Raw genomic sequence first — 26497 nt, 5'->3', positions numbered from 1 at the left:
GATCCACTAGCTCAAAAGACTCATGTGCTTCAGGCTGGTGTGGTTTGTGAAGGAGCTCTGGCCCCGTAAACCACATGGTGTCAGTGAGCCGTGATGCAGGCACAGACCTGGTGGCCAGATCAGCTGCATTCTGATCTGTAGGCACATAATGCCACTGTTGTGGAGAAGTTGTTCGGCAAAATTCCCTGAATTTTTGGATATTAAATGTCATCACGAGATTATATTATCCTATTAGATATTTGTGTGAAATTTTGTCGTACTTAGAATATGAATTCTTGAGTTATGGTTAAGATTTGTGAGGTCCCAGTGGCCTCATCCTTTGACCTTTAATCAAGAAATTCCAATCAGTTCATTCTTGAGACCAAGTGGACATTTGTACCAAATTTGAGGAAATTCTCCTCAGGCCCTCTCAAGATATTGTCTTCACGAAATGAAATGGATGGAAGGCCACAGTGACCTTGACCTTTGACCACCAAATTCTAATCAGTTCATAGGTTCTCTCGAGATGCAGCCTTCATGAAAATGTGTCAGATGAGGTCACAGTGACCTTCCACATTCTATTTTAATTCACTTTTATTTTGTTAGTTGAATTGTAAATGTGTGCTGTTATTTTGAAAGACCAGGAAGTTAAAAAGCTAAAGGCTGAAGCTTTTATTTTGAAAGGGTTCATTTCCGGCGTGTGATAAAAACCGACCAATGTTGTGTGCAGCATGGACACGTCCTCGTAACAACAGTGTAAGTCTACCGCCTGGCTGATAAGGTTTGTTTCTTGTCTTTAATATTGTGTGACTTTATAAATCCTTTTAACAGTTTCTGTGAATTTAAATGAGCATGCTTATACTAAATAGGACGCTACGTTGCAATTAGCTCAGTATACCTATGGCACGTTACACCAAGAAAGAAATGTAATATTTTGTTTTTGTTTTGCTTCATTGTAGCTCTTATGGAGCGTTCATGGTATGTACGTTGATAAACTGTGGAAAACAAAGCTTCATGAACCAGCAGTCAGAGCGCCAGACCATTAATCAGCCGAGTGGATGTTTGTGCCAAATTTGAAGAAATTCCCTAAAGTTGTTCTTGGAATATTGCGTTCATGAGAATCAGATGGATGCAAGGACACAGTGACCTTGACCTTTGACCACCAAAAGAGAATCAGTTTGTCGTTGCGTCTGAGTGGATATTTGTGCCAAATTTGAGGAAATTTGAGAATGGGATGGACAAACAGAAGGACAGATGGACAACCAGATGCAGATGCAAAGACACAAATGGTCCCACTTAGCCAGTGTTTAGTTTATCCCATTTTGGGCGACTGTAGAAACATGGCGGTGCAAAATGGTGATCTTTAATCACTGACCTGCTCCCTTTGTTAATAAAAATGGCCCAGTCTAAAACACAGCATGATTAAACACTTAAACACTAAAGAAACCATACTTGTATATTCCATTTCTGCCAATATATCCCCCTACATCCTACACACTGGACCTTTAATGATTGCTCACAGTAACAGTGTTTACAATCTTTCATTCAGTTTGTCATACAGAGTGACGATGCAGGTTTTCTTTGCCTCATCACTGAACAGTCAACTCATCGTGTTTAGTCTTTTATTCACTGTGATAGAGCGCGGCGATCTCACTGAGCGGAGGCTTTGCAGTGAAGATGTGTTTATTGCATGTATAATTTAACTGACAATCAAATGACAGAGCAAAAGAATATGAAATGGCCACTGGTTATATCCTAATTTAATCTCCGTCATGGGGGAGGACTCCACGTCTGTCGCAATAAAACACTCCAGTCACTGAAGAAGAAGGAAAGCATTTCTTCCTTTCCTCTCCCTGACACACTCATTCCACTGGAAATAACTTGTCATACATCATGACCCCGGAGAAATCTTTTCTTTGTCTACTTTTATGTTCAGAGGAAAGTCAAAATGTGGTTTCAGGACTGTTTTTTGTCCTGTTGTGTCTTATGGCAGATGGACCTCTAGGCACTGACAGAGATAATCAGAGCAGAGAGAAGGAAGTCACTCAAGGGAGTTTAGAGTTTTTCTGTCTGTTGACCAGGATTTTTCTTTCGGGGCGCGCTGACACATTCACACAGTGACTACAGTAGCTTTAAAAACAGACAGAAATTTCACGTCTTTAAAATCAGTCCCTCCATAGATGTTTTATCTTTAGACTAAAAGCAAAACGATTACGATCAAAGACCCGTCAAACATCAAGTACTTCTCGGAAGCATCAAATATTCATGACTAAATAAGCAACAGTCAAAGTTGTCGTTGTGTATTTAAGTATTATTTATTAAGAGTTTAACACTCAAAAACTTAGCAGAGCTTTTTCATCCTGACAGGGTGGCTGTGGTTTTGATATCTGGGTATAAACTAAGCCAGCACTGATCCACTATTTTGCATCCATATTGTCAGAGTTAAATACATTATGCAAACTAATCCCGCAGACAGTCCTCGGGGAACCAACAAACGAGTCCAGACAGAGTCGGAGGACCAGTCACTGACTTGTAGTGCGGCAAGCCCTTTAACATTTAATCAACAGGGCTGATCAGTAGCAATTTAATTTGGTGGAAATGACATTTCAACATGTACAAATGTCATTGTGACATGTCCCATATATATTTTCACATGTAGAAATTACATTCCGACTCGTCAAATCTGATTTACAGATATCTTAAATTTAATTATAGATACCAATAATTCCTTTTTCAGCAGTAAGAATAATAATCACAGATCTCTACAACTGGATTTCCACATGCTTGAAAAAAGGATTGTAACTAAAGGAAATGTATTTTCACAGTTTGCATTTTCAAGATATCAGCAAACTGTTTTGGATGTGGCTGTATCATTGCAGTCACACAAAGCTATTGATTGACTTTAAATTAGTATATTCATTTGGGATATATACATATGTCTTTGAAGAGATCTGTAATGACATTTTTAACTGGTGGAATATCCTTTTTTGACTGACAGCAATTCTAATAAAAGAGATCTACAATTCATTTATCACTAATAAATTTAGTATTGACAATTTCTTACCAGTGGAAATTTCTATTGACTATTTCTATTTCTATTGACTTCTATTCAGACTCAATTACAGATATCTGCAGTTCAATTATTTACGTGTTATTATCCAAGCCAGCATATACATAATGTAATTTTGACTTGTCAGAATTGAATTTAAGATATCTCGAATTCCATTTATGATATCTGTAAAATAAGAGCAACTGTTGATATCTATCAACATTTACACTAGTAAGAATTGAATTGTAGATATAATTAATTTGTATTGCAACTAGTCAAAATTACATTATGGATATGTCGACTTGGAAATATAAAATGTCAAATTTGAATTGTACATATCTGTAATTGAGTTTGAATAGAAGTCAGTGGTTGACTAGTTGAAATCAATTTACAGATATCTACAGTGCACATGTCCACTAGTAAGAAATTAATTGTTGATATCAAGAATTAGCACTTTTGATAAGTGACAAATTCATTGTAGACATCTATAATAAGTGTTGCTACTTGTCAAAATTACATTATGGATATGTCGACATGGAATTAAAAAAACTGAAAAATTGAACTGCAGATCTGTAATCAAGTTTGAATAGAAGTCAATGGTAAAAATTAGTGATAGGCAAACGAAGCTTCATAAACCACCAGTTGTATTTGCTGAACCCACTAGATGGCACTCAAAGTGTAATGAAAAAGGCTCAAGGGATGGCAATGCAGTTTGGTTTCAACCCTTTGTTGAACAAAGAGTGGACCCAAAAAATAAAGACAATGGTTCATGAAGCTTCATTTGGCCATTGCTAGTTGAAACCAAACTGCTTTGCCATCCCTTGAGCCTTTTTCATTACACCAAGGGCGCCATCTAGTGGGTTCAGCAAATACAGCATGATGAACATGAAGCTTCATTTGGACATCACTAGATGTAATTTAGTTACAAATATCTATTACAGATATATACTAAAAACGTTTTCACAGGTAAGAAATTAATTGCTGATATAAAGAATTAACATTTTTTTTTACCAGTGAGAAATGACTTGTAGATATCTTTAATTACAATCTCTAACAGTCAGAATTTCTTTATGGATATGTCAACTTGGAATTATAACATGAAAACTGAATTGTATTGTGGCTTTACCTGTAATTAAATGTGCATGGTTGCGATAAAGTAGAAATAAGCATTAGCACATATGAAATCTTAACGGAGATATGACCTACTGTCTAACTGGTCACTACACTCGTAGCTTTTGTTCTGTTTCACAAATACACTTACAGTCACGCACATAAAAAAGCCCTGTGGCGTGGTCACTGTGTTTCTCGGTCACTGGCTTCACCAAGACTTAAATTGTGTATAATGGATAAAGAGCTTGTGACAGACTGTCCTCTCTCTCTCTTTCTGTTTTCTGCTCTCTGTTTATGTTGGCCTTTCTCTCTTCTCACTCTTTACTTTTTGTACACGTGGGCGGCATCTTATCCGTTCTTTTGTCCTTCCAGTCTGTAGCAGGGATGTCCAACTCATTTCACTTCACGGACCACATACAGCAGAGTTTGATCTCTAGTAACAACCATCGCATAATAACCTATAAATAACACCTCCAAATTGTTCCCTTTGTTTCGCTGGCACAATGATATAGGCATATTAATGCAAGTACACTCTTTCAAAGAGCTATGAACTTTTAATACTTAATAATATTAAGCCAATGAAATGGAATATAAACAAAAAAAATTAACATAATGTTTTAACACGTATTAGTATATTCAGGAAAGTAGCCTGTGTATAAAAATATAGTACATTTAGTAGCTTTGTGTAGCCCAAAATTACTTAGCAAGTATTCCCTTGAGGAGGCAGGCTGGGGTGGTGGATGGTAGTGATGTCCAAACGAAGCTTCATGAACCACCAGTTGTATTTGCTGAACCCACTAGATGGGTGTCATGATAAAGGCTCAAGGGATGGAAATGCAGTTTGGTTTCAACCAGCAATGGCCACATAACACTAAGTTCTTGGTTAGGTTTAGAAAAAGACGATGAGCTCCAAGAATGACGTTACATACTTAGCTTAAAGCTACACATTTAGCGTAAAGTAACAGAGCTTAGGCAAGTAAAGTTACGGAGGTAAGGTTTAGGAAAAGACACATGGTGAGGACGTACCTCAAAATGACTCAAAGTTCAGTCAAAGTTCCTAACACAGCTTGAGAACAAAGACTGTGTTTTGTGACCCATCTTGTGATGTCCAAATAAAGCTTCATGAATAACCAGTTGTATTTGCTGAACCCACTAGATGGCGCTCTTGGTGTAATGAAAAAGGCTCAAGGGATGGCAATGCAGTTTGGTTTCAACCCTTTGTTGAACAAAGAGTGCCAGAGTGGACCCAAAAAATAAAGACAATGGTTCATGAAGCTTCATTTGGCCATTGCTAGTTGAAACCAAACTACATTGCCATCCCTTGAGCCTTTTTCATTACACCAAGAGCGCCATCTAGTGGGTTCAGCAAATACAACTGGTGGTTCATGAAGCTTTATTTGGCCATCACTAGTTGAAACCAAACTGCATTGCCATCCCCTGAGCCTTTTTCATTACACCAAGAGCACCATCTAGTGGGTTCACCAAATACAACTGGTGGTTCATGAAGCTTCATTTGGCCATCACTAGTGGGTCACAAAATGCAGGACTTTGCCCACAAGCCATGTATTAGCCAGGGACTTTTACTGCACTTTGAGTCATTTTAAGGTACGTCCTCACCATGTTTCTTTTCTTAAACCTAACCTCTGTAACTTTACGTTAAATACGTAGCTTTATGCTAAGTATATAACGTCATTCTTGGGGCTCAAATTTCATTCAACTGTTGCATGAGCGCTGACATTTCTCACAAGATGAATTCAACCAAGAAGTTTGGTTTCCTAAATCTAACAATAAGGATGTGTAATGATGCGTTTCAGCTGTAAGTGACAAAGACACACTAAAAGGTGCAGGACCTGGGAATAGAAACAGGTTGATATTTTAATGACTTGCCTAACTTTAACACCCGCCCCCTGCTGTACATATAACTCATGCAACAATTTTGTTGTTTAACAGGGTAGAGTAGCTGTGAGACCAGACTAACAGCAGCAGCATCCAAACACAGATGCACAGCGTGAGTTCACAGCGTTATTGGTCATTGTCTCAGAATCTGTTTTGCCTCATTATCCAGTTGTTTCCACAAGGTTAAGTCCTCTGAGCCAGCAGCTGCCAACTCTCACGCATTTATTGTGAGACAATGGCTTTCAAGCTCTGCCCCATGCTTTCACACTCCACAATCAAATGTCAGGCGAGATGAAAAGAAGCTGCAGCTCCTCTATGGCATTACTTATATATCTGCATACAGTATAGCTTGTTATCAGCAGCAGTCCTTGAGTGCTGTCCGTATTCTCCAGCTTGTCTTAGTCTCATGGCTGTTTTGATGCAGATTTTTCTCGCGTCCTGACAAAATATTTGGTAACGACAGCCCTGCTCGCAGAATTAGGTCAATACAGCTTCAGAGATTTGTGCTGTTGTTTCTTACATTCAAACATGTTGCACTGCAGTTATAAACATGAAAAATTCAATATGCAGTGTAATTGGTCGAATCCATCACGATGCACTGAACTCGTCGTGCGCTGTTGTTTTTATATGGTCATATTTTGTAGCATGCTTCCTCAGCAAACGCTAACTATGAGCCACCGGGGACACTGTTATAAAGGGCCCCCCCAAGAAAAAATACTTATGTATATTTAATGAAAAGTGGTTCACAGATGAGGAATTTGGGTTTCGAAAGTTGATAATTTCATGGCTGAATGCACACTTTGTTGGCCTTCTTTTCCATGCAAATTTGAGGGGAGGCTTGCACTCACCACGTCAAGCTGACATGGCAAGTGGATGACTTTGCACAACCGATATTGATGCCCTTGTGAAGGCTAACACAAGACGCATAATGGCGGAAAAATATGTATATGTGGCGCAAAGAGAAGGGTGCCATGGTGTTGCTGTAAGATCTGTGCGTCACTTGTCTTCTGTTTTGAGGTGGTGAACACACACCTTTAAAGGGATAGTTCAGATTTTTTGAAGTGAGCTTGTATGGGGCACTTACTCATAGAAAGTATAGTACATACAGTAGATGTCAGCCGGCACGCCCCCAGTTTGGAGAAGCAGGCAGGAGTCTGACATAGAAGCTAAGCAATGTACTGCTGTGGATGGGGGCCAGCAACGAAACGTATTTTAGCCACCTAAAAAAGTTCCACCCAGAACAATCGATATCAGTTTAAGTGTATGCTATATTTAGAATATTGCCATTGCTTTACCTCAATATTAGACAAGGATTCCCAACTGGAAAATTAAACTGTCTATTGAGCTCTTCAAAACCAGATTCCATTGAGTCTAAAATTACTGTTTTTCTCAGTGGAATCTGGTGAATTTGGAAACTGGAGCCATTATCGGCTGTGTGATGAAAAGGTATAGCGGTGAAAATACTCTCAGTACAGTGTACACTTAAACTAATATTATTTTTTTCGTAGGTGGAACTTTTTTACATGGCTAAAACACGTTTTGTCACTGGCCCCCATCCACAACAATGCATTACTCAGCTTATGTGTCAGACTCTAACCTGCTTCTCCAACCTGGGGGCGTGTTGACTGACATCTACTGTGTGTAATACACATGACTATGGATAAGTAACCCATAAAACCCTACTTCAAAAAATCTGAACTCTCCCTTTAAAGTGCACTTGCAATACAGCCAGAGGGGTAAGCCCTGCAGCAAAGATCCCCAGTTGGAATGGAAACAGCAATACTGCAGGGTATAAAGTGCATTTAATATGCATCTTTTAATTTGCTGCCTCACTCACACTATCTCACCATGAAGTGATTTTTATTGTCCTAGTACTGTAGTTTTTATTAAAATAAAGAGGATATGAAAAGCCAAGCTCTTCTAGTTTGTCTCCCTCCCTCACTCACTCGCTCTCTGTGTCTTTTCCTCTCTGTTTGTGCTGCACTTAAGGCTGCACACAATGCTCTGCCTGTGGGTCCTAGTGTGTAAAAATTTCATGGCACAATAGCTGTCTCGGTGTTTATAAAAATCAATAAAATCCCACTTCAGCCATCTGTTAGCGGCTCTAAAAACCCCTGTTCACTCTTTGAGGCATTTTGAATCAGCGGCAGCAAAAGTTTAAAAGTTAATCCCACTATTAAAATTAAAATTAATTACCTATAACTTTCAAATGACTTAAGATATGTATTCATGTTCAAGTGAAAATGTGTTATATTTTATGAAAGTGCTTTTTCACTTAAGGAAAAGAAAACTAAGGTTAGGTTTAAATGTATTCATTTTTCTTTTTAAATTTTAATTAATTATTATTATTTTGCTTGTTACAGCAATGTTTTTGCTGGAGAGGTAAAACAGATTTGACAAGAAGGCTCATGAAACAGAGCAGCCCTCAATTCAAGATATAAAAATAAGAATAAATAAATGACACAAAATACAATTACATCTAAAAGTGGAAGCATCAGATTTATTATTTTGGCTTCTGGAGCCACCCCCAAGTGGCCATTAGAGGAACTGCAGTTTGTGGTTTTCAGTAGTGATGGCCAAATGAAGCTTCATGAACCACCAGTTGTATTTGCTGAACCCACTAGATGGCGCTCTTGGTGTAATGAAAAAGGCTCAAGGGATAGCAATGCAGTTTGGTTTCAACCCTTTGTTGAACAAAGAGTGCCAGAGTGGACCCAAAAAATAAAGACAATGGTTCATGAAGCCTCATTTGGCCATTGCTAGTTGAAACCAAACTGCATTGCCATCCCTTGAGCCTTCTTCATTACACCAAGAGCGCCATCTAGTGGGTTCAGCAAATACAACTGGTGGTTCATGAAGCTTCATTTGGCCATCACTAGATATCAGCCCCAGAGGTTGCTGCTTCCTTTAATCTAAACTGTGCTGGGTTTTACTTGTGAATGTAAATATGTGGACTTCAGAGACATGGTTCAGCTGATCTTCAGTGTCATTTACAAATATGTTTTAATAATTTAATTTGAATAAATTAACAGCAGAATGCACAAACTCAAAGGGAAAACCTCTCATTTTGTCTCATCATGTCACATTTAACTCAACATCATTTTAAAAACCCGTCTCTTTAGCATCTGATGATACATAAATGAGGCTCTGGTTGACCAAAGTCTTTATTGCCATAAATATTTTTTTTCATTCCCCTGCTGCTGCTTCATATGATCCTGGAAAAGGCTTGGAATGGTTTCCTCGTGGGATGCTGCTGCGGTGCTTTTCAACTCCAGTCCCTGGACAGGTTATTAGTGCAGCAGTGCATAATTGCAGCCTGGTTGGTGTGTGAAACTTCCACTCCATCATGCTCCACCAGCTCCGCTCGCACTGTGTGTTACTGACTTAAAAGAAAGGAAATGTGAAAAAAAAACTAAATATTGAAAAACGTTTTATCTGAGCTTTTCATGAGGACACTGATAGTGTTCATGTGTTGTTTGGAATTATATATAACAGTTTGTGTTGACCTTGGAAATAACAGTTTGACATTGTTATATTGACCACCTACTATTTCTGGAGGTTTAAGCCACCTGTCTTTGCCATGGGCGGATTAGGATACAATGGGCCCCTGGGCCCCTCCACCTCTCCTATATAGCAGCAAGACACACAGACATTATGTTTTTTTGTGTCATTATGCATCTGTTGTGGTATGTGTCTCTTTGAAGTCATTTTCTTTCTCTTTGAAGTCATTTTGTGTCCCTTTGAAGTCATTTTGTGCCTCTTTGAAGTCATTTTCTTTTTCTTTGAAGTCATTTTGTGTCTCTTTGTGGTTGTTGTCTGTCTCTTTTAAGTCATTTTGTGTCTCTTTGCAGTCATTTTGTATCTGCATGTGGTTGTTTTGTGTCTTGTTGTAGTGATTTTGTGTCTATTTGTGGTCCTTTTATGTCTCTTTGAAGTCATTTTATGTCTTATTGTGGTTGTTTTGTGTCTCTTTGTAGTAATTTTGTGTTTTCCTGTGGTTGTTTTGTGTCTCTTTGTAGTAATTTTGTGTTTTCCTGTGGTTGTTTTGTGTCTCTTTGTAGATGTTATGTGTCTCCTGGTGGTTGTTTGCCCATGTTTGGAATTATTTTGTGTCTCTTTGCAGTTCCTTTTGTGTCACTTATCATCATTTTCAGCCTCCCTTGTCAGTAAGTGTTAATTGGACATTTGACATTTTACAAGCAAAGACCGGGTGGCCCCTGACACTTTGGGCCCCTGGGCCTGTGCCCAGTCAGCCTGTTCAGTAATCCATCCATGTTTATGGCTGTCAGGAGCAGATAGAGTTTGTTCAGCTGTCATGGTGTTCTCTATGATGAGAGCCATGAGATGTGGCTGAAAGCTTCCACATGTAAGTGGACCTGGTGACAAATGTGTCAGGTTTCTGTAATTTCAATAATGAGCATCATTATTTGTTAAAATATTTCAAGAAATAAAGTTTTTACTCTTCTATGTTAATAGTTTCAAATAGGTTGATTAGTTGAGTCGTTCTTTCTGCTCTGTCAGTATGTAGGTGTTGATCACATCAGCTTAGCACTGACGCCCTGGGGTGTATCAGCTGATACCAGATCCTGCTGGCTAGTGAGGCAAAGCTAGTAATAGTTAATGATGTCAGTTGGCAAGCTTGATGTCTTTACATGAAGATAAAAGAGTTTTGTGAATTGAAAAACATGAATAGCATCCATCTTTTGCCTGTCTTTTTATCTTGTGTCTAAATGATGAATGCAGCAGGACTAAAAGCTGAACCCGGACCCCGACAGGAGCGAACTACATTTTACAGGAGTATGTCTGTTTGTTGGTTGCTCACTGCTGGTGGATGTTATCTTTGATGTGCTTTCTTGATCACTTTGTCATGCTGTGCTTGTGGCTGATGTGCTGTTCTGTATTGTATGCAGGGCATAAATGAGCACCTGGCAGAGTGGGGTGGGATGCAGGTGGTGGAGAGAGCTAAATGTTTTATCTTTCCCAGTAAAGCTCTGTATGTTTGTCAGAGGAGACATATTGCAGCATTCTAGGGCCAACAAAGGGAGTTATATTAGACAAGAACTGTAACTGTCCACTCCAAATTTTAAAAAGCAGGGTGAATCAGGAGGAAGACCCCTGTTGTTTTAGCCTTTGAGTTATATAAATGAAAAAAGGACCACTTTAGTCAAAGAACTTTACAGAGAGACACAAAAGGACTGCAAATTGACACGACTACAGAGAGACACAAAATGACTACAGAGAGACACAAAATGACTACAGAGAGACACAAAATGACTACAAAGAGACACATGACTACAAAGAGACACAAAAGGACTACAAAGAGACAAAGGGACTACAGAGAGACAACATGACTACAAAGAAACACAAAAGGACTACAGAGAGACACAAAATGACTACAAAGAGACAACATGACTACAAAGAGACACAAAAGGACTACAAAGAGACAAAGGGACTACAAAGAGACACAAAAGGACTACAAAGAGACAAAGGGACTACAAAGAGACAACATGACTACAAAGAGACACAAAAGGACTACAAAGAGACAAAGGGACTACAGAGAGACACAAAAGGACTGCAAAGAGACACAAAAGGACTACAACGAGAGAAAATTACTACAAAGAGAGACAAAAGGACTATAAAGAGACACAAAAGGACTACAAAGACACACAAAATGACTGCAAAGAGACACCACAAAAAGACTACAAAGAGACACAACATGACTACAAAGAGACACAAAAGGACTACAAAGAGACAAAGGGACTACAGAGAGACACAAAAGGACTGCAAAGAGACACAAAAGGACTACAAAGGCACACAAAAGGACTACAACGAGAGAAAATTACTACAAAGAGAGACAAAAGGACTATAAAGAGACACAAAAGGACTACAAAGAGACAAAGGGACTATAAAGAGACAACATGACTACAAAGAGACACAAAAGGACTACAAAGAGACAAAGGGACTACAGAAAGACACAAAAGGACTGCAAAGAGACACAAAAGGACTACAAAGGCACACAAAAGGACTACAACGAGAGAAAATTACTACAAAGAGAGACAAAAGGACTATAAAGAGACACAAAAGGACTACAAAGAGACAAAGGGACTACAAAGAGACAACATGACTACAAAGAGACACAAAAGGACTACAAAGGCACACAAAAGGACTACAACGAGAGAAAATTACTACAAAGAGAGACAAAAGGACTATAAAGAGACACAAAAGGACTACAAAGACACACAAAATGACTGCAAAGAGACACCACAAAAAGACTACAAAGAGACACAACATGACTACAAAGAGACACAAAAGGACTACAAAGAGACAAAGGGACTACAGAGAGACACAAAAGGACTGCAAAGAGACACAAAATGACCACAAAGACACACAAAATGACTGCAAAGAGACACAAAAGGACTACAAAGAGACAAAGGGACTACAGAGAGACACAAAAGGACTGCATAGAGACACAGAATGACCACAAAGACACACAAAATGACTGCAAAGAGACACAAAAGGACTACAAAGAGACACAACATGACTACAAAGAGACACAAAATGACTACAAAGAGACAAACGACTACAGAGAGACGCAAAATGACTACAAAGAGATGCAAAAGGACTACAGAGAGACACAAAAGGACTACAATGAGACAAAATTACTACAACGAGACACAAAAGGACTACAAAGACACACAAAAGGACTACAACGAGAGAAAATTACTACAAAGAGACACAAAATGACTGCAAAGAGACACAAAAAGACTACGAGACAAAAAATCACTACAAAGAGACACAAAGGGACTATAAAGAGACACAAAATGACTGCAAAGAGACACAAAAGTACTATAAAGAGACACAAAATGACTGCAAAGAGACACAAAGGGACTATAAAGAGACACAAAATGACTGCAAAGAGACACGAAGGGACTATAAAGAGACACAAAATGACTACAAAGAGACAAACGACTACAGAGAGACGCAAAATGACTACAAAGAGATGCAAAAGGACTACAAAGAGACTCAAAATGACAACAGAGAGACGCAAAAGAACTATAAAGAGACTCAAAAGGCCTACAAAGAGACACAAAATGGCTACAGAGAGACACAAAAGGACTATAAAGAGTCGCAAAAGGACTACAGAGAGACGCAAAAGGACTATAAAGAGATGCCAAAGGACCACAAAGAGACACAAAATGGTTACAGAGAGACACGAAATGACTGCAAAGAGACACAAAAAGACCACAAAGAGACTCAAAAGGACTACAGAGAGACACAGAATGACTGTAAGGAGGCACAAAAGGACTGCAAAGAGACACAAAAAGACTACAAGGAGACACAAAAGGACTACAAAGAGACACAAAAGGACTACAGAGAGACAGTGTTTGTCCACCAGCTGTTTAGACAACACAGAAACCTAGACGAATGTCATCACCATCACATTGCTGGCTCTCAGGCTACGCACCACATGGGCAATTTAAGCCTACAATATATGAAAATAACCAGCTGTTGATTTGTGCCGTGTCCTGCAAACCTGACATTCTACGTCCCATTTAGGATTTACAAAAGTTAGATTTATAAAACAACTATGTGCCTGCTTTCTTGTTGACAGTGTTAGGAAGTCCCTTGTCGGGTTGTTATGAGCTGTTAGGGTGTGGTGAGAGGAGCTGATAATGATTTCACATGAAATAACCCTGGGGTGAGGGTCAACACTTAATGGTTTACCAGTCGTGATGAATGTGAACCTTTGTAATGTTGATTTGTCCCACTGCTGTGTGTTTGTACAGGATGAGGGCTGCGCCGCTGCTGCTGCTGCTGTTAGTCACGCTCATCACCGTCCAAACTGTGGCTGGAGGGAAAAACAAAAAAGGTAAGATCCACGCTTTCTCTCTCTGTCATGCCTGCACTCGTTCTTTATTTTTCTTGTCACATATGAACCTGCAATACAAATGTAATGCAAATCTTGACTGCTGAAACTGAAATATAGTGTATGTATAGCATTCTGAGGATATGACACACTGTATGTGCATTAAAGGAGCAGTGTGTTCCATGCAACATGGCGATCTCTGGAGACGTGGGGTTCATCCCAACACCCCTCCTGGACTCCTCTATCCTCTATCCTTGATCACTTGACCCTGAAATCGATCAAGACTCACCATCTTGTAGGACGTCTCAATTTGTTAGATTGGCTCAGAGGAGTCGAGGAGACATTCAGAGGGGAGGGAAGTGAGGATACATGAAGACTTTTACTGACTGACACACTCCCCTGACTGGATATATATCTATAAATAGATGTGAGATAGAGACTCAAGTGAGGGAAACATGAATGCAAGATCAGGTACTGAGATGAACCCAAAGACCCTCTCTTTATAACAAGAATAAATGAATAAATAAAAAAGTTTCTTACATTTAGCCGATTCTACACCGACGAAAACAGACTTATTATATCCCATCTCTGCAAATCCAACTCACTGGATCTTTAATAATCCATTTAATCGAAGTCGAGTACTGTTTGGCATTTAGAGCTATGCACAGTGGAGCAGAGGGCATCGATTTATCAATAAAATATATGCTCCTGCTAGTAAGTCCATTGTTAAAACATCCCATCATTCACAAAAAGTTTTTTATAGATTACAACTTCTGTGTGGGAAGTGGCGTATTAAAATTGGTCCAATTCTGCCCTGATGACAAAAGTCTGAGCAACACACTTTGGAAAATGAGAGACCAAAGGAGAGGTTGGACTTGTACTTCACTTTGTGATCATTAAGTCAGAACCAAATTTAGACGCTGAGCTTTCTAGATTTTGGAAAATATATTTTCTTTCTTTTTGGGGTGTAGATAAGAAGATGAATACCAATATCTGTGTTTCAAGTGCAAAGTTGTAGTCACAAAGTGGTTAGTTAGGGCCGCCAGATCCCAGGCTTCAGCCGTTGCAGTTGATACCTGCCACACACCCATTTTGTGTGTTTCGTTGTTACCGTCTTGGACTTTTGGAGCCAGAAGTGACTGTGAGATCTGATTGAGAGCCTGAGGACAGCCTGGCCTTAAAGCTCCAGTGTGTAGGATTTAGGGGGATATATTAGCAGAAATAGAATACAATATAATAAGTGTGTTTTCTTTGGTGAAAAATCACCTGAAAATAAGAATCATTTATATCTACATTACAAAACTGAAATCCTGCTTCTTGGCCCTGAAACAAGAAGAGAAATGCTGTTTAATAATCTGGAGAATTTAACTCCCTGGATTAAGGCCCAATCCCAATACCCCCCCCCCCCCCCCCTCCCCTTGTCCACTACTCCTCCTTAGCCCTTGGCCCTTGGCCCTACCCCTAGCCCTTAGCCCTTAGCCCTTAGCCCTTGGCCCTGGGCCCTACCCCTAGCCCTTGCCCACTACCCCTTGGCCCTCAAAATGAAGCAACGAGGGGTAGGGGTAGAAATCTTTCCCTAGGAATTGGGACACCACTCACTACATCACCGCATCGGTTACGTTCACGTATACGTAACTATTTTTTTAAACAAGAAGCTGCAAGCCATCTACATTTCCAACTGCCATCTACGATGGAGTCTCATTCATCCTACCAATTGCGTTTGCCACATTCATCCTGATTCGTTTGATGAACGACAGGTGACAGGGGACTTCTGCTAGCTAGCTAACCAGCTAACATTACGAGGTAGCATAGTTAAACTAGCTGGCGTGTTATCGTAATGTGAAAAATCCGACAATTGTGCAGAACAGGACAGATGACAGACGGCAGATAGTGCGAGCTAGCTAGCTAGCTAACAAGCAACCTGGCGACGGTAACGTTAGCTATGTACTTACTTTTTTCCCCGTCTCTTGCTTGGTGGTAGCCATGGCGACGTTAACCCCTCGCTGGCAAGTCAGCATCTGAAATCCCTCGCTCCGAAGGGCTAGCCCACTATCCCTTGTTATGCCCGCTACCCCTACACGCGAAAAGGGATTGGGACACCACTACTGCGGAACGCGCAAATGTAGGGGTAGGGCCAAGAGGGCGGTATTGGGACTGGCCCTTTATCTCAGGTTACAAGTCTTGGTGTGATCCTAGATTCAGATCTGAGCTTTAAGTCCCACATTAACAAGGTGACGAAAACATAATTTTTCAACCTCAGAAACATCGCTAAGTTATGACCATTTCTAAATGAAACACATGCTGAAAAATTGATTCATGCCTTTATTTCAAGCCGCCTCGACTACGGTAACACACTTTTTACTGGCCTCCCAAAAAAACACCATCGAGAGACTTCAGCTCATTCAAAGCTCTGCAGCTCGGCTATTAAGCAGAACCAAGAGGAGAGAGCACGTCAGGTCAGTCTGAGCTGCTCTGCACTGACTTCCTGTTACATTTAGAATTGCTTTTAAGGTCCTCCTTCTTGTATACAAAGTCCCACATGGGCTAGGACCAAGCTACATTGCTTGGAGGTTATTGGAGGTTCCCAGCAGCAACAGGAAGAAGATCAGAGACGCAGCCTTTGTCAGTTACACCTCAAAGCTATGGAACACACTACCTGTAGACATTAAGGAAGGGCCCTGAACACCTAATTGCTTAATCTGCTTTCCTCATACAGGCAGTTCCCAGTGAGCAGCCCTCTCCAGCAGACTGGTTGAACTCAGCAGCTCGTGCTCGCCACCAGCAGCACTGTCCCTGAATTTATGGATTGCGTGTTGAGATAATATTGAAACTATGCGTGTCTGAAACACTTAATGAATCCTTATTTTGTCCGCAGAGAAAAACAAACCCTCCCAGCCCGGGTCAGAATGCACTGACTGGCGCTATGGCAACTGTGTCCCTAGCAACGGGGACTGCGGAGCAGGGTTTAGAGAGGGGTCATGTGACCAGCAGAACAAGAAGATGAAATGTAGAGTACCTTGCAACTGGAAAAAGGACTTTGGAGGTAACACACACACACACACACACACACACACACACAGAATGGTTGTGCTCCATTGGCCTATAAAGTTAGAGATTTGATGGATGGATTCAGAGCAGGTGAAATTAGTGGAGGTAAACTGCATATCCCAGAGTGAAGTCTGCAGCTAGAATTAATACATTATCTGTGGACCTTTGCTCTCTAAAGCATCAGACAAACGGCTGACACTGACAGAGTAATTCCACACTATCTCAATACAAAAAAACATCACAGGCACCTGTAACATATGATGCAATCCAGTATAAATACATCTGTGTAGCTATAATGATAATTTGTGTCACACTTTGGCAGTAAAGATTCATCTCTAATTGGTTCAACAACTGATGATTATGACACATTTTGCGGTGAGATGCCTGAAGCTTGTACTCTGAAGATAATAAGTGTTTTTTAACCATCATGCTTGGAGGTTTACGACGGGTGTTGCATAACTCTGCAGGTTGGTATCCTCCTTTAAGCCCAGTTCAGACCACAGATTTGCAACAACAAAATTGCAACTTGCAACTACTTGTCAAGGCATCCTACAACATCCTGACACCGATGTGACTGGACGAGATGGTGTATCACCTCCAAAGCAATGACTCTACTTCTATCTAAATTCTGGCAGCAACAGTTGTGGCCAGAGGCTTTATGTTTTTATTTCATGAGAGAAAAACAAAGGGAGGGACCACATTATGAAAGTGACCTGGAAAAGGTGCGATTTTGTGTGAATTCTGGGGGATGAATAAGTTATCAACAGAATGCAGAAAGCATGCAGGCGTATATGTTTTAATTAGATCTGCATTGTAACCAAGTGCTAACCCATGTAGTGCTTTTTAGGTCAGGGTGTGTACTTTGGAATATGCTGCTGCATGAATGAAAGAGAGAATAACTAGTAGTAGTAGAAGAAGAAGAAGAAGAAGAAGAAGAAGAAGAAGAAGAAGAAGAAGAAGAACTAGCACCAGAATAGGAAGAAGACAAAGAAGAACTAGTACTAGCAGAGGATGAAGAACTTGTCCTAGGGAAGAAGGGAAAGACAAAGAAGCTCTAGTACTAGAAGAAGAAAAACTAGTACTGGTAGAGGATGGGGAACTAGAAGAAGACGGAAAAAATCTAGTACTAGAAGAACTAATACGAGTAGAAGAAGAATTAGTATTAGAAGAAGACAGAAGAACCATTTTTAGTAGAAGAAGAAGAAGGAAAAAATCTAGTACTAGAAGAACTAGTGTGAGTAGAAGAAGAACTAGTACTAGAGAAGAAGGGGAAGAAAAAGAAGATCTAGTCCAAGTAGAAGAAAAATTAGTACTAGTAGAGGATGGGGAACTAGTACTAGTAGTAGAAGAAGAAGAAAGAACTATTTCTAGTAGAAGAAGAAGACGGAAAAAATCTAGTACTAGAAGAACTAGTATGAGTAGAAGAACTATCACTCGTAGAAGAACTATTACTTGTAGAAGAACTAGTATTAGAAGAACTATTTTTAGTAGAAGGAAAAGTACTAGTACAAGAAGAAGTACCACTAGAAGAAGAAAAAGAAGAACACATACTAGGAGAGGAAGAAGAAGAACAAGAAGAAGACAAAGAAGAACTAGTATTAGTAGAGGTTGAAGAACTAGTACGAGGGAAGAAGGGGAATTAAAAGATCTAGCACTAGAAGAAAAAAACTGGTACTAGTAGAGGATTGGAAACTAGTACTAAAGAAGAAGAAGAAGAAGAAGAAGAAGAAGAAAGAACTATTTCTAGTTGAAGAAGAAGAAGAAGATGGAAAAAATCTATTACTAGAAGAATTAGTATGAGTAGAAGAACTAGTACTAGTAGAACTATCACTCGTAGAAGAACTATTACTCATAGAAGAAGAACTAGTGTAATCGTAGAACATTACTTGAAGAAGAACTAGTATTAGAAGAAAAAGAAGACAGAAGAACTATTTTTAGTCGAAGAAGAAGGAAAAGATCTAGTACTAGAAGAACTAGTACAAGTAGAAGAAGAACTAGTACTAGAGAAGAAGGGGAAGAAAAAGAAGATCTAGTCCAAGTAGAAGAAAAATTAGTACTAGTAGAGGATGGGGAACTAGTACTAGTAGTAGAAGAAGAAGAAAGAACTATTTCTAGTTGAAGAAGAAGACGGAAAAAATCTAGTACTAGAAGAACTAGTATGAGTAGAAGAACTATCACTCTTAGAAGAACTATTACTCATAGAAGAAGAACTAGTGTAATCGCAGAACATTACTTGAAGAAGAACTAGTATTAGAAGAAAAAGAAGACAGAAGAACTATTTTTAGTCGAAGAAGAAGGAAAAGATCTAGTACTAGAAGAACTAGTACAAGTAGAAGAAGAACTAGTACTAGAGAAGAAGGGGAAGAAAAAGAAGATCTAGTACAAGTAGAAGAAAAATTAGTACTAGTAGAGGATGGGGAACTAGTACTAGTAGTAGAAGAAGAAGAAAGAACTATTTCTAGTAGAAGAAGAAGACGGAAAAAATCTAGTACTAGAAGAACTAGTATGAGTAGAAGAACTATCACTCGTAGAAGAACTATTACTTGTAGAAGAACTAGTATTAGAAGAACTATTTTTAGTAGAAGAAGGAAAAGTACTAGTACAAGAAGAAGTACCACTAGAAGAAGAAAAAGAAGAACACATACTAGGAGAGGAAGAAGAAGAACAAGAAGACAAAGAAGAACTAGTATTAGTAGAGGTTGAAGAACTAGTACGAGGGAAGAAAGGGAATTAAAAGATCTAGCACTAGAAGAAAAAAACTGGTACTAGTAGAGGATTGGAAACTAGTACTAAAGAAGAAGAAGAAGAAGAAGAAGAAGAAGAAAGAACTATTTCTAGTTGAAGAAGAAGAAGAAGACGGAAAAAATCTATTACTAGAAGAATTAGTATGAGTAGAAGAACTAGTACTAGTAGAACTATCACTCGTAGAAGAACTAGTGTAATCGCAGAACATTACTTGAAGAAGAACTAGTATTAGAAGAAAAAGAAGACAGAAGAACTATTTTTAGTCGAAGAAGAAGGAAAAGATCTAGTACTAGAAGAACTAGTACAAGTAGAAGAACTAGTACTAGAGAAGAAGGGGAAGAAAAAGAAGATCTAGTACAAGTAGAAGAAGAACTAGTACTAGAGAAGAAGGGGAAGAAAAAGAAGATCTAATCCAAGTAGAAGAAAAATTAGTACTAGTAGAGGATGGGGAACTAGTACTAGTAGTAGAAGAAGAAGAAAGAACTATTTCTAGTAGAAGAAGAAGACGGAAAAAATCTAGTACTAGAAGAACTAGTATGAGTAGAAGAACTATCACTCGTAGAAGAACTATTACTTGTAGAAGAACTAGTATTAGAAGAACTATTTTTAGTAGAAGAAGGAAAAGTACTAGTACCAGAAGAAGTACCACTAGAAGAAGAAAAAGAAGAACACATACTAGGAGAAGAAGCAGAAAAAGAAGAAGAAGAAGAACAAGAACAAGAACTACCACTAGTAGAATAACAAGAACTAGTGCTAGAAGAGGAAGAAGAAGAAATACAAAAAGATCTAGTACTAGACAAAGAAGAACTAGTACTAGGGAAGAAGGGTAAGAAATAGAATATCTAGTACAAGTAGAAGAAAAGTAGTACTAGTAGAAGATGAAGAAGAAAGGACTATTTCTAGTAGAGGAAGAAGAAGAAGAAGGAAAATATCTAGTTCTAGAAGAACTAATACGAGTAGAGGAAGAACTAGTACTAGTAGAAGAAGAAGTATTAGAAGAAGACTAAAAACTAGTACCAAAGTTCTACTTTACTGGACATGATGGTGTATCACCTCCATAGCTATGATTCGATTAACATTTAAAATTTTGGCTTTTCATGTACAAGTATCGACTGACTCATACTATATGACGTCAGTAGTCAGTAAGTCAGTACTGAATGTAGAAATTTAGTGTTTATGGTTATGGTTATAGCAGTAGTGTTCTGGAGAAGTTGCAGACGAAAATTTCAATAGTCAAGTCAGGAAGATTCACATGTATGGATCAAAATTTCAGTATCTTCAGAGAGAAATTGGTGGATTCTGTCTATGCTTTGGAGGTGCTGAAAAGCTCAGCTAACCCTTAATATGAGGTTTAAATGGCAGTATTGGGTCAAATACCCAAAATTTAGGTTAGCATAAAGATTTGAAAGACTCATAGAATCATTGAGAAGGATTGGCAGGTATATCTGCATTTCATTGGCATGATAATTCAAATAAATCCCATTGTTGGAGATAATATTACCTAGTAATAGCACGAGTACATCACAGTAAGTGCACTGTACCAACTTTATAAAGGAGAAGCAAGTTATTTTTGGTACAAGGTGAGTTCTGTTTGACAAATAAAAATGAAGTGCAGCATTGAATGCATGTTCTAAATGTGTCTTCTATCACTGCCTCAAGTGCCCTTAAGGCACCCATTACAGTTACCTATTCCCACTGGACCATGTATGTATGTATGTATGACAGCTGCGTTCCCTGTGTTCAGGTATCTCCTGTCTGTCTCTTTTCCTCTCTCCTCTAGCTGACTGTAAGTATCGCTTTGGTAATTGGGGAGAATGTGATCCAAGCTCCAGCTCAAAGACCAGAACAGGGACATTGAAGAAGGCTCTGTACAATGTAGAGTGTCAACAGACTATCTCCATCTCCAAACCTTGCACCGGGAAAACCAAGACAAAACCCAAAGGTTAGACTCACAAGTTCATTGTGTGATGTCTCTCCATCTCAATGAAGAACAATAAACTGTGATGTATCATGTATTTTTTTCATGTCTAGACAACACACTGAAGGAGTTTGCACTTGAATGCACCGACTGCTGATTTTAGCCATCTCCACCATTACAGATTTTTGCATCAATGAATAAATTCTACAGCGATGCCATGCAGGAAGCTCTGTGAGGCTGTACTGAGGCACAGTAGTGCTTTGGGCTAAATGCTAATATCAACATGTTCACAACAGTAACATGATGTAATCAGTGATAATACACAGCGAGCAGTTTGTTGTTGCAAAATAAACCCAGACAGGATGATGCAGGATGCAGATCTTGAATCACCCTGAAGGACTTTATTTCGCAATAATGACCCACTCTCTGAAAACCTGGTGCTAAAACTCAAGGAGTCACCGCAAGTCATGTTAATCCATTAAATAGCTGTCAATATATTCAACCAAAAACCGTACATATGAACCTAATGGTTGCACTAGATGAAAAGTCAGTGGATCACCAAAGCGATTAGAACTCATCCTCTGGGGACAATGAATGTCTGCACAAAATTTCATGACACTTCATTCAACGGTTGCTGAGGTATTTCTGAATTTGCTGGATGTTCACTGTCCTCAGAAGATGTTTTCTGACAACTGTGAAACCCAACATGTTCTCATCCCATCTCGTCAAATATCGCTGTTTGGTCAGCGGACTTTCACGTCTGCCTATGAAGCACTGGGTATGAAGCGTCTGTTGCTAACGTTCTGGGACGCCGTGTGAATTTACGTCTGCCAGATGCAGTTTCTGCTTGTTAAGTACTATTCGGACGGGATTAGTTTTACAAAGGGATGTGGACTAATGTCAGTTTACCACAGGATATCTTATATAAATTCCCACGGGACAAGAAATCTCTGTAATTCTACCAGAGATGGGAGTGGTAACTCGGTTTGCGCCCTGGCGTCACCTCCCTGTTGGCATGTGCGTGCTAGGTTTATTTCCTTGTCCAACAAAAGCATGTGTTAGGTTTCGAAAAATAAAACATCGTACCCATCCACCTCCCCTCCTGCCCACCCTATAGCGACTATCCAAGTCCTTATATTACATTGTTACTGGCGGCGTATCATACCGGTGTCTGACGCCGAACTCACTAATCAAGACGTGGTATTTGACGACTTGGGGATATGAAGGGGCTGTGAAAGCTTGACCTGGCGCTGCTATTAGGCCAAAAATTCCAGTTGTACACGAGAAATATGTAAACCCACTTACTCATTTGAATGCCATATTCGTGTTCAGTTACAGACCAGCATCTTGTGAAGTAACATTAGTGCCAATGTCTGTCTTTTTTCCAGGGAAGAAGAAAAAAGGCAAGGGCAACTAGAAACAGGCTGTTTTGAAGAGTCTCCAGGGACAGACAAGAGTCTTCAGAGCTGAAGAGCAAATAGAAACAGAACAATAATTGTCTGAACCAGCTTTCCTCCGACAGATGCACAGAGGCCCCAGCACTTGTAGATTTATAGCCTAATTTCCATACACGCAATTTTGAATCTGAGCTTCGTCAACCGTGTGTAGCATATTGTTACTGTATGTATCACCAACAGGTAGCATAGGTGGACACTATGATTTGGAAAGAAAATTATTTTATAAAAAGAAAAGAGACATATACATCTGGACTTAAATTAATGATGTAAATATGCAGTAAATCTCTAGGACTAATGATGTGAGCATGACTTGTTGCATTAAAACCAGCCAACACAGGTGTTTGAAATCAAACTGCATTTGGAATATTAATACATTTCTAGACCACTGTGCTCCTTAACCCATCACTACCACACCTGTTGTAGATTATATGCATCTCTGTGTCTTATTGTTTCAGCTACTTCTGTGGCAATAAACACAGCCCACAGCCAGGAATCTATACCATTCAATCAGTCTACCTACCATAGCTCCTTGTAGATGAACGTGCATTTGGAATATCTGCATTATAAATTTCCTAAGGGACCACACAAGCCCTGTGTTATACATTTCTTTCATTTTGAATATTGTCAAAAGAAAAACAAAGGCACTTGCTGTAAGGCTTTTTCTCACTGACCTTTTCACTCCCACTTTAGAATGACCATTTCTTCTTCTGTAGTTCTTCTTTTCCATTTTTCTTTTGTTTATTAAAATTTCCAAACATACTCTGACAATGTGTCTTTTTGTGTTATTTCAGACTTTTAAACTCTGTATTCTAGATCTATTAATTACTGGATATTATCTTTTCTTTGTCTGAGCAGGTTTGATCCAAAATGGACCCCAGGTCAAGGCGCCCAAATCTAAGGCCCAGTATACACTGTGTGTTTTTTGCGTTGTCCCAGATGAAAGATGACTAACGTGACAGAAACATGGCGATACCTTTGGTTATGGCTCTTAAACAGTGGTCCTACGTCACACAGTGAGAAAGGTTCAAGGATGGCCAATGCCCCGATCTTGCAATCAAAGACAACCTGAGATAAAATTCTGACACAATTCTGACAGTTACGACCTACATCTACTAACCAACGAATAGAAATGCAGCATGAAATGATGCACTGATTAGCGTGACAATGCTAAATGCTAGTAGATGCTAATTAATACACTTCAAGCTCTCATTGCAAAATTGAAATGCCAAGTTGGCCTCTTTGCCCCAGCTACAACTGTGTGCACATTCTCCTCCTTCTCCTCCTCTTCTTCAAGACTTTTTCAACACATGAATTCCACTGTAGCGAGGGCTCGATTCATGTTTGTTTTTATTTTTCTCTTACTGCTTCAGCGGGGTAGATGTATGACGCCTGCTGATGATGTTTTGTTCTTGCGTATTGACGTCCATGGATGTATGTTGTAGCCTGCGATTCAGTAGGCGCTGTCATCGTACAGTCTGCATACATCAAACTTGATGTTTGTAAGTTTGCTAAAATTAGTGATGTCCAAATGAAGCTTCATGAAGCACCAGTTGTATTTGCTCAACCCACTAGATGGTGCTCTTGGTGTAATAAAAGGCTCAAGGGATGGCAATGCAGTTTGGTTTCAACTAGCAATGGCCAAATGAAGCTTCATGAACCATTTTCTTTATTGTTTGGGTCCACTCTGGCACTCTTTGTTCAACAAAGGGTTGAAACCAAACTGCATTGTCATCCCTTGAGCCTTTTTCATTACACCAAGAGCGCCATGTGGTGGCTTCAGCAAATACAACTGGTGGTTCATGAAGCTTCGTTTGGCCATCACTAGCTAAAATCTCACTTCCTGGCTAGACACTCTGCTCATTCAGTAAATTTACACTCACACTGCCTCTGCCAGCGACTCACCTGTCCTAACATTTCTCACTCCTGCCAGTCCACCACACCCACTTCAGCGAGGCAACTCAGTTCACCTGCTCCTGATTACACTCTTCCAATATATATATATATATATATATATATATATATATATATATATATATATATATATATATATATATATATATATACACTCTTCCAATATATATATATATATATATATATATATATATATATATATATATATATATATATATATACACTCCAGCCTCACAAGCTCTTCTTGCCAGATTGTTCTTTGTCACTCCCATGAAAGACTCTCCAGCGTTTACTCCCAGACTGATTCCTCATTGCTGACTCTCCTGCTTCGCCTGCCTCATGGTAAACACCTCAGCCTCCTGTCCCCGACCACGAGCTTTGCTTAAGTGTTCCTGTTCCCCTTGGCTGTGTGGCGTCGTTCCCTGACAACTCTACAACATGAGTTTACCGCATACATCGCCTTTGTGTGCGCCACCTTCCTCAGCTCCTCTGCTTGCCCGACATCGTCTCCCTCGCAGTACTGCTGCACACACTTGAACTTTCTGGTGTGTGTATGCATGCCTCCAGGAAACGGCAGAGACTCCCCTGCTTTCTGCTTCAGTGTGGCTTGCCGAAGGTTTTTGGACTGAACTTTAAACTTTCTCGCTGTTTCACTTGTCTGCTTGTTCTCTCTTTTGCAAAGTTGTTCAGTAAAGACTAAAACAAACAGTGGTGCTGCAATTGGGTTAAAACATCACCTCGTACACACACTTTTAGCTGTGAGTTGTGTTTGAGCAGTGATTTGAGAGTGAGAGTGACACTTTCTGGCCCCACTGATGTATGCGTGTTGTCACCATAACAACTAATGACAAAAGCTCTTTTTCTGTTGAACCAGTCGAATGATCACAACGAACCAATCAATATCCTTTCTATTCATTCTGTTTCTATAGTTCCCCTCCAGAGTTTCTCTTCTTCCTCGTCTCTTATCACTCAGGCTTCTCTGTGCTGCCTGTGGGTGTTTCCACACTGGATCTTTGTCCTCCAGGAGATTCAGCCTTTCCTCTTGTCTCTCCGTCTTCCTCTACGTGTGTTTGTGTTTTCTTCTTCCTTTATGAATGCTGTGCTTTTTATCTTGTGTGTTTGTAGTCTGTCTTCTTCAAGGTCTCCGTGGTGGAGAGGAGGTTGTGCGGCTCAGGTCTGTCAGGTGGCACCTAAAGTTTCTCTTCCTTCATTTTCTCCTGCTAGACGATGTTTGGATAGATTTCTTGATCTCAATCGAGGGTCTAAGGACAGAGGTTGTATGCTTAGAGCCACCGGAGGCAAATTTATGATTTGTGATATTGGGCTTTATCAATGAAATTGACTTGCATTGACTTCTACTAGTTGTGAGCTTCATGATCCGGTGTCATGCCATTTTGATCTTATTTTAATGACCTGATTTGGCTGTCTCTGTAAAACACACACATCATACGCACCTCCAGTCAGTCCCTCTGAGCCTCTGTCTCTCTGATACACATTTACACACACCTAGTGTGTCA

General features: G+C 39.6%; 1 protein-coding gene and 1 long non-coding RNA gene across 3 annotated transcripts in view; one reads left to right on the top strand and one right to left on the bottom strand.

The window, feature by feature from the left end:
• The window catches only part of LOC117250166 (midkine-B), a 45578-nt gene extending 21747 nt beyond the window's left edge, over positions 1 to 23831 (top strand). For both annotated transcript variants that reach the window (XM_033616202.2, XM_078165587.1), the window contains exons 2-5: positions 13822 to 13904; positions 16777 to 16944; positions 21475 to 21636; positions 23001 to 23831. In XM_033616202.2, coding sequence (XP_033472093.1) covers positions 13823 to 13904; positions 16777 to 16944; positions 21475 to 21636; positions 23001 to 23029 — 441 coding nt within the window. In that variant the 5' untranslated portion in view covers position 13822 and the 3' untranslated portion in view covers positions 23030 to 23831. The remainder of the gene's footprint in view (positions 1 to 13821; positions 13905 to 16776; positions 16945 to 21474; positions 21637 to 23000) is intronic.
• Positions 8943 to 13856, bottom strand: LOC117250168 (uncharacterized). Its single transcript, XR_004501066.2, has 3 exons — positions 13760 to 13856; positions 9582 to 9660; positions 8943 to 9417 (listed from the first exon to the last, which is right to left on the bottom strand). It is a non-coding gene; the product is annotated as an uncharacterized LOC117250168 (long non-coding RNA).
• Positions 23832 to 26497: the final 2666 nt, after the last annotated feature.

The sequence above is a fragment of the Epinephelus lanceolatus genome, chromosome 24 (assembly GCF_041903045.1).
Source record: "Epinephelus lanceolatus isolate andai-2023 chromosome 24, ASM4190304v1, whole genome shotgun sequence".
NCBI classification, from domain to species: domain Eukaryota; kingdom Metazoa; phylum Chordata; class Actinopteri; order Perciformes; family Serranidae; genus Epinephelus; species Epinephelus lanceolatus.
Note: the sequence above shows the minus strand (reverse complement) of the source record. Positions and strands in the feature narration are given on the sequence as shown.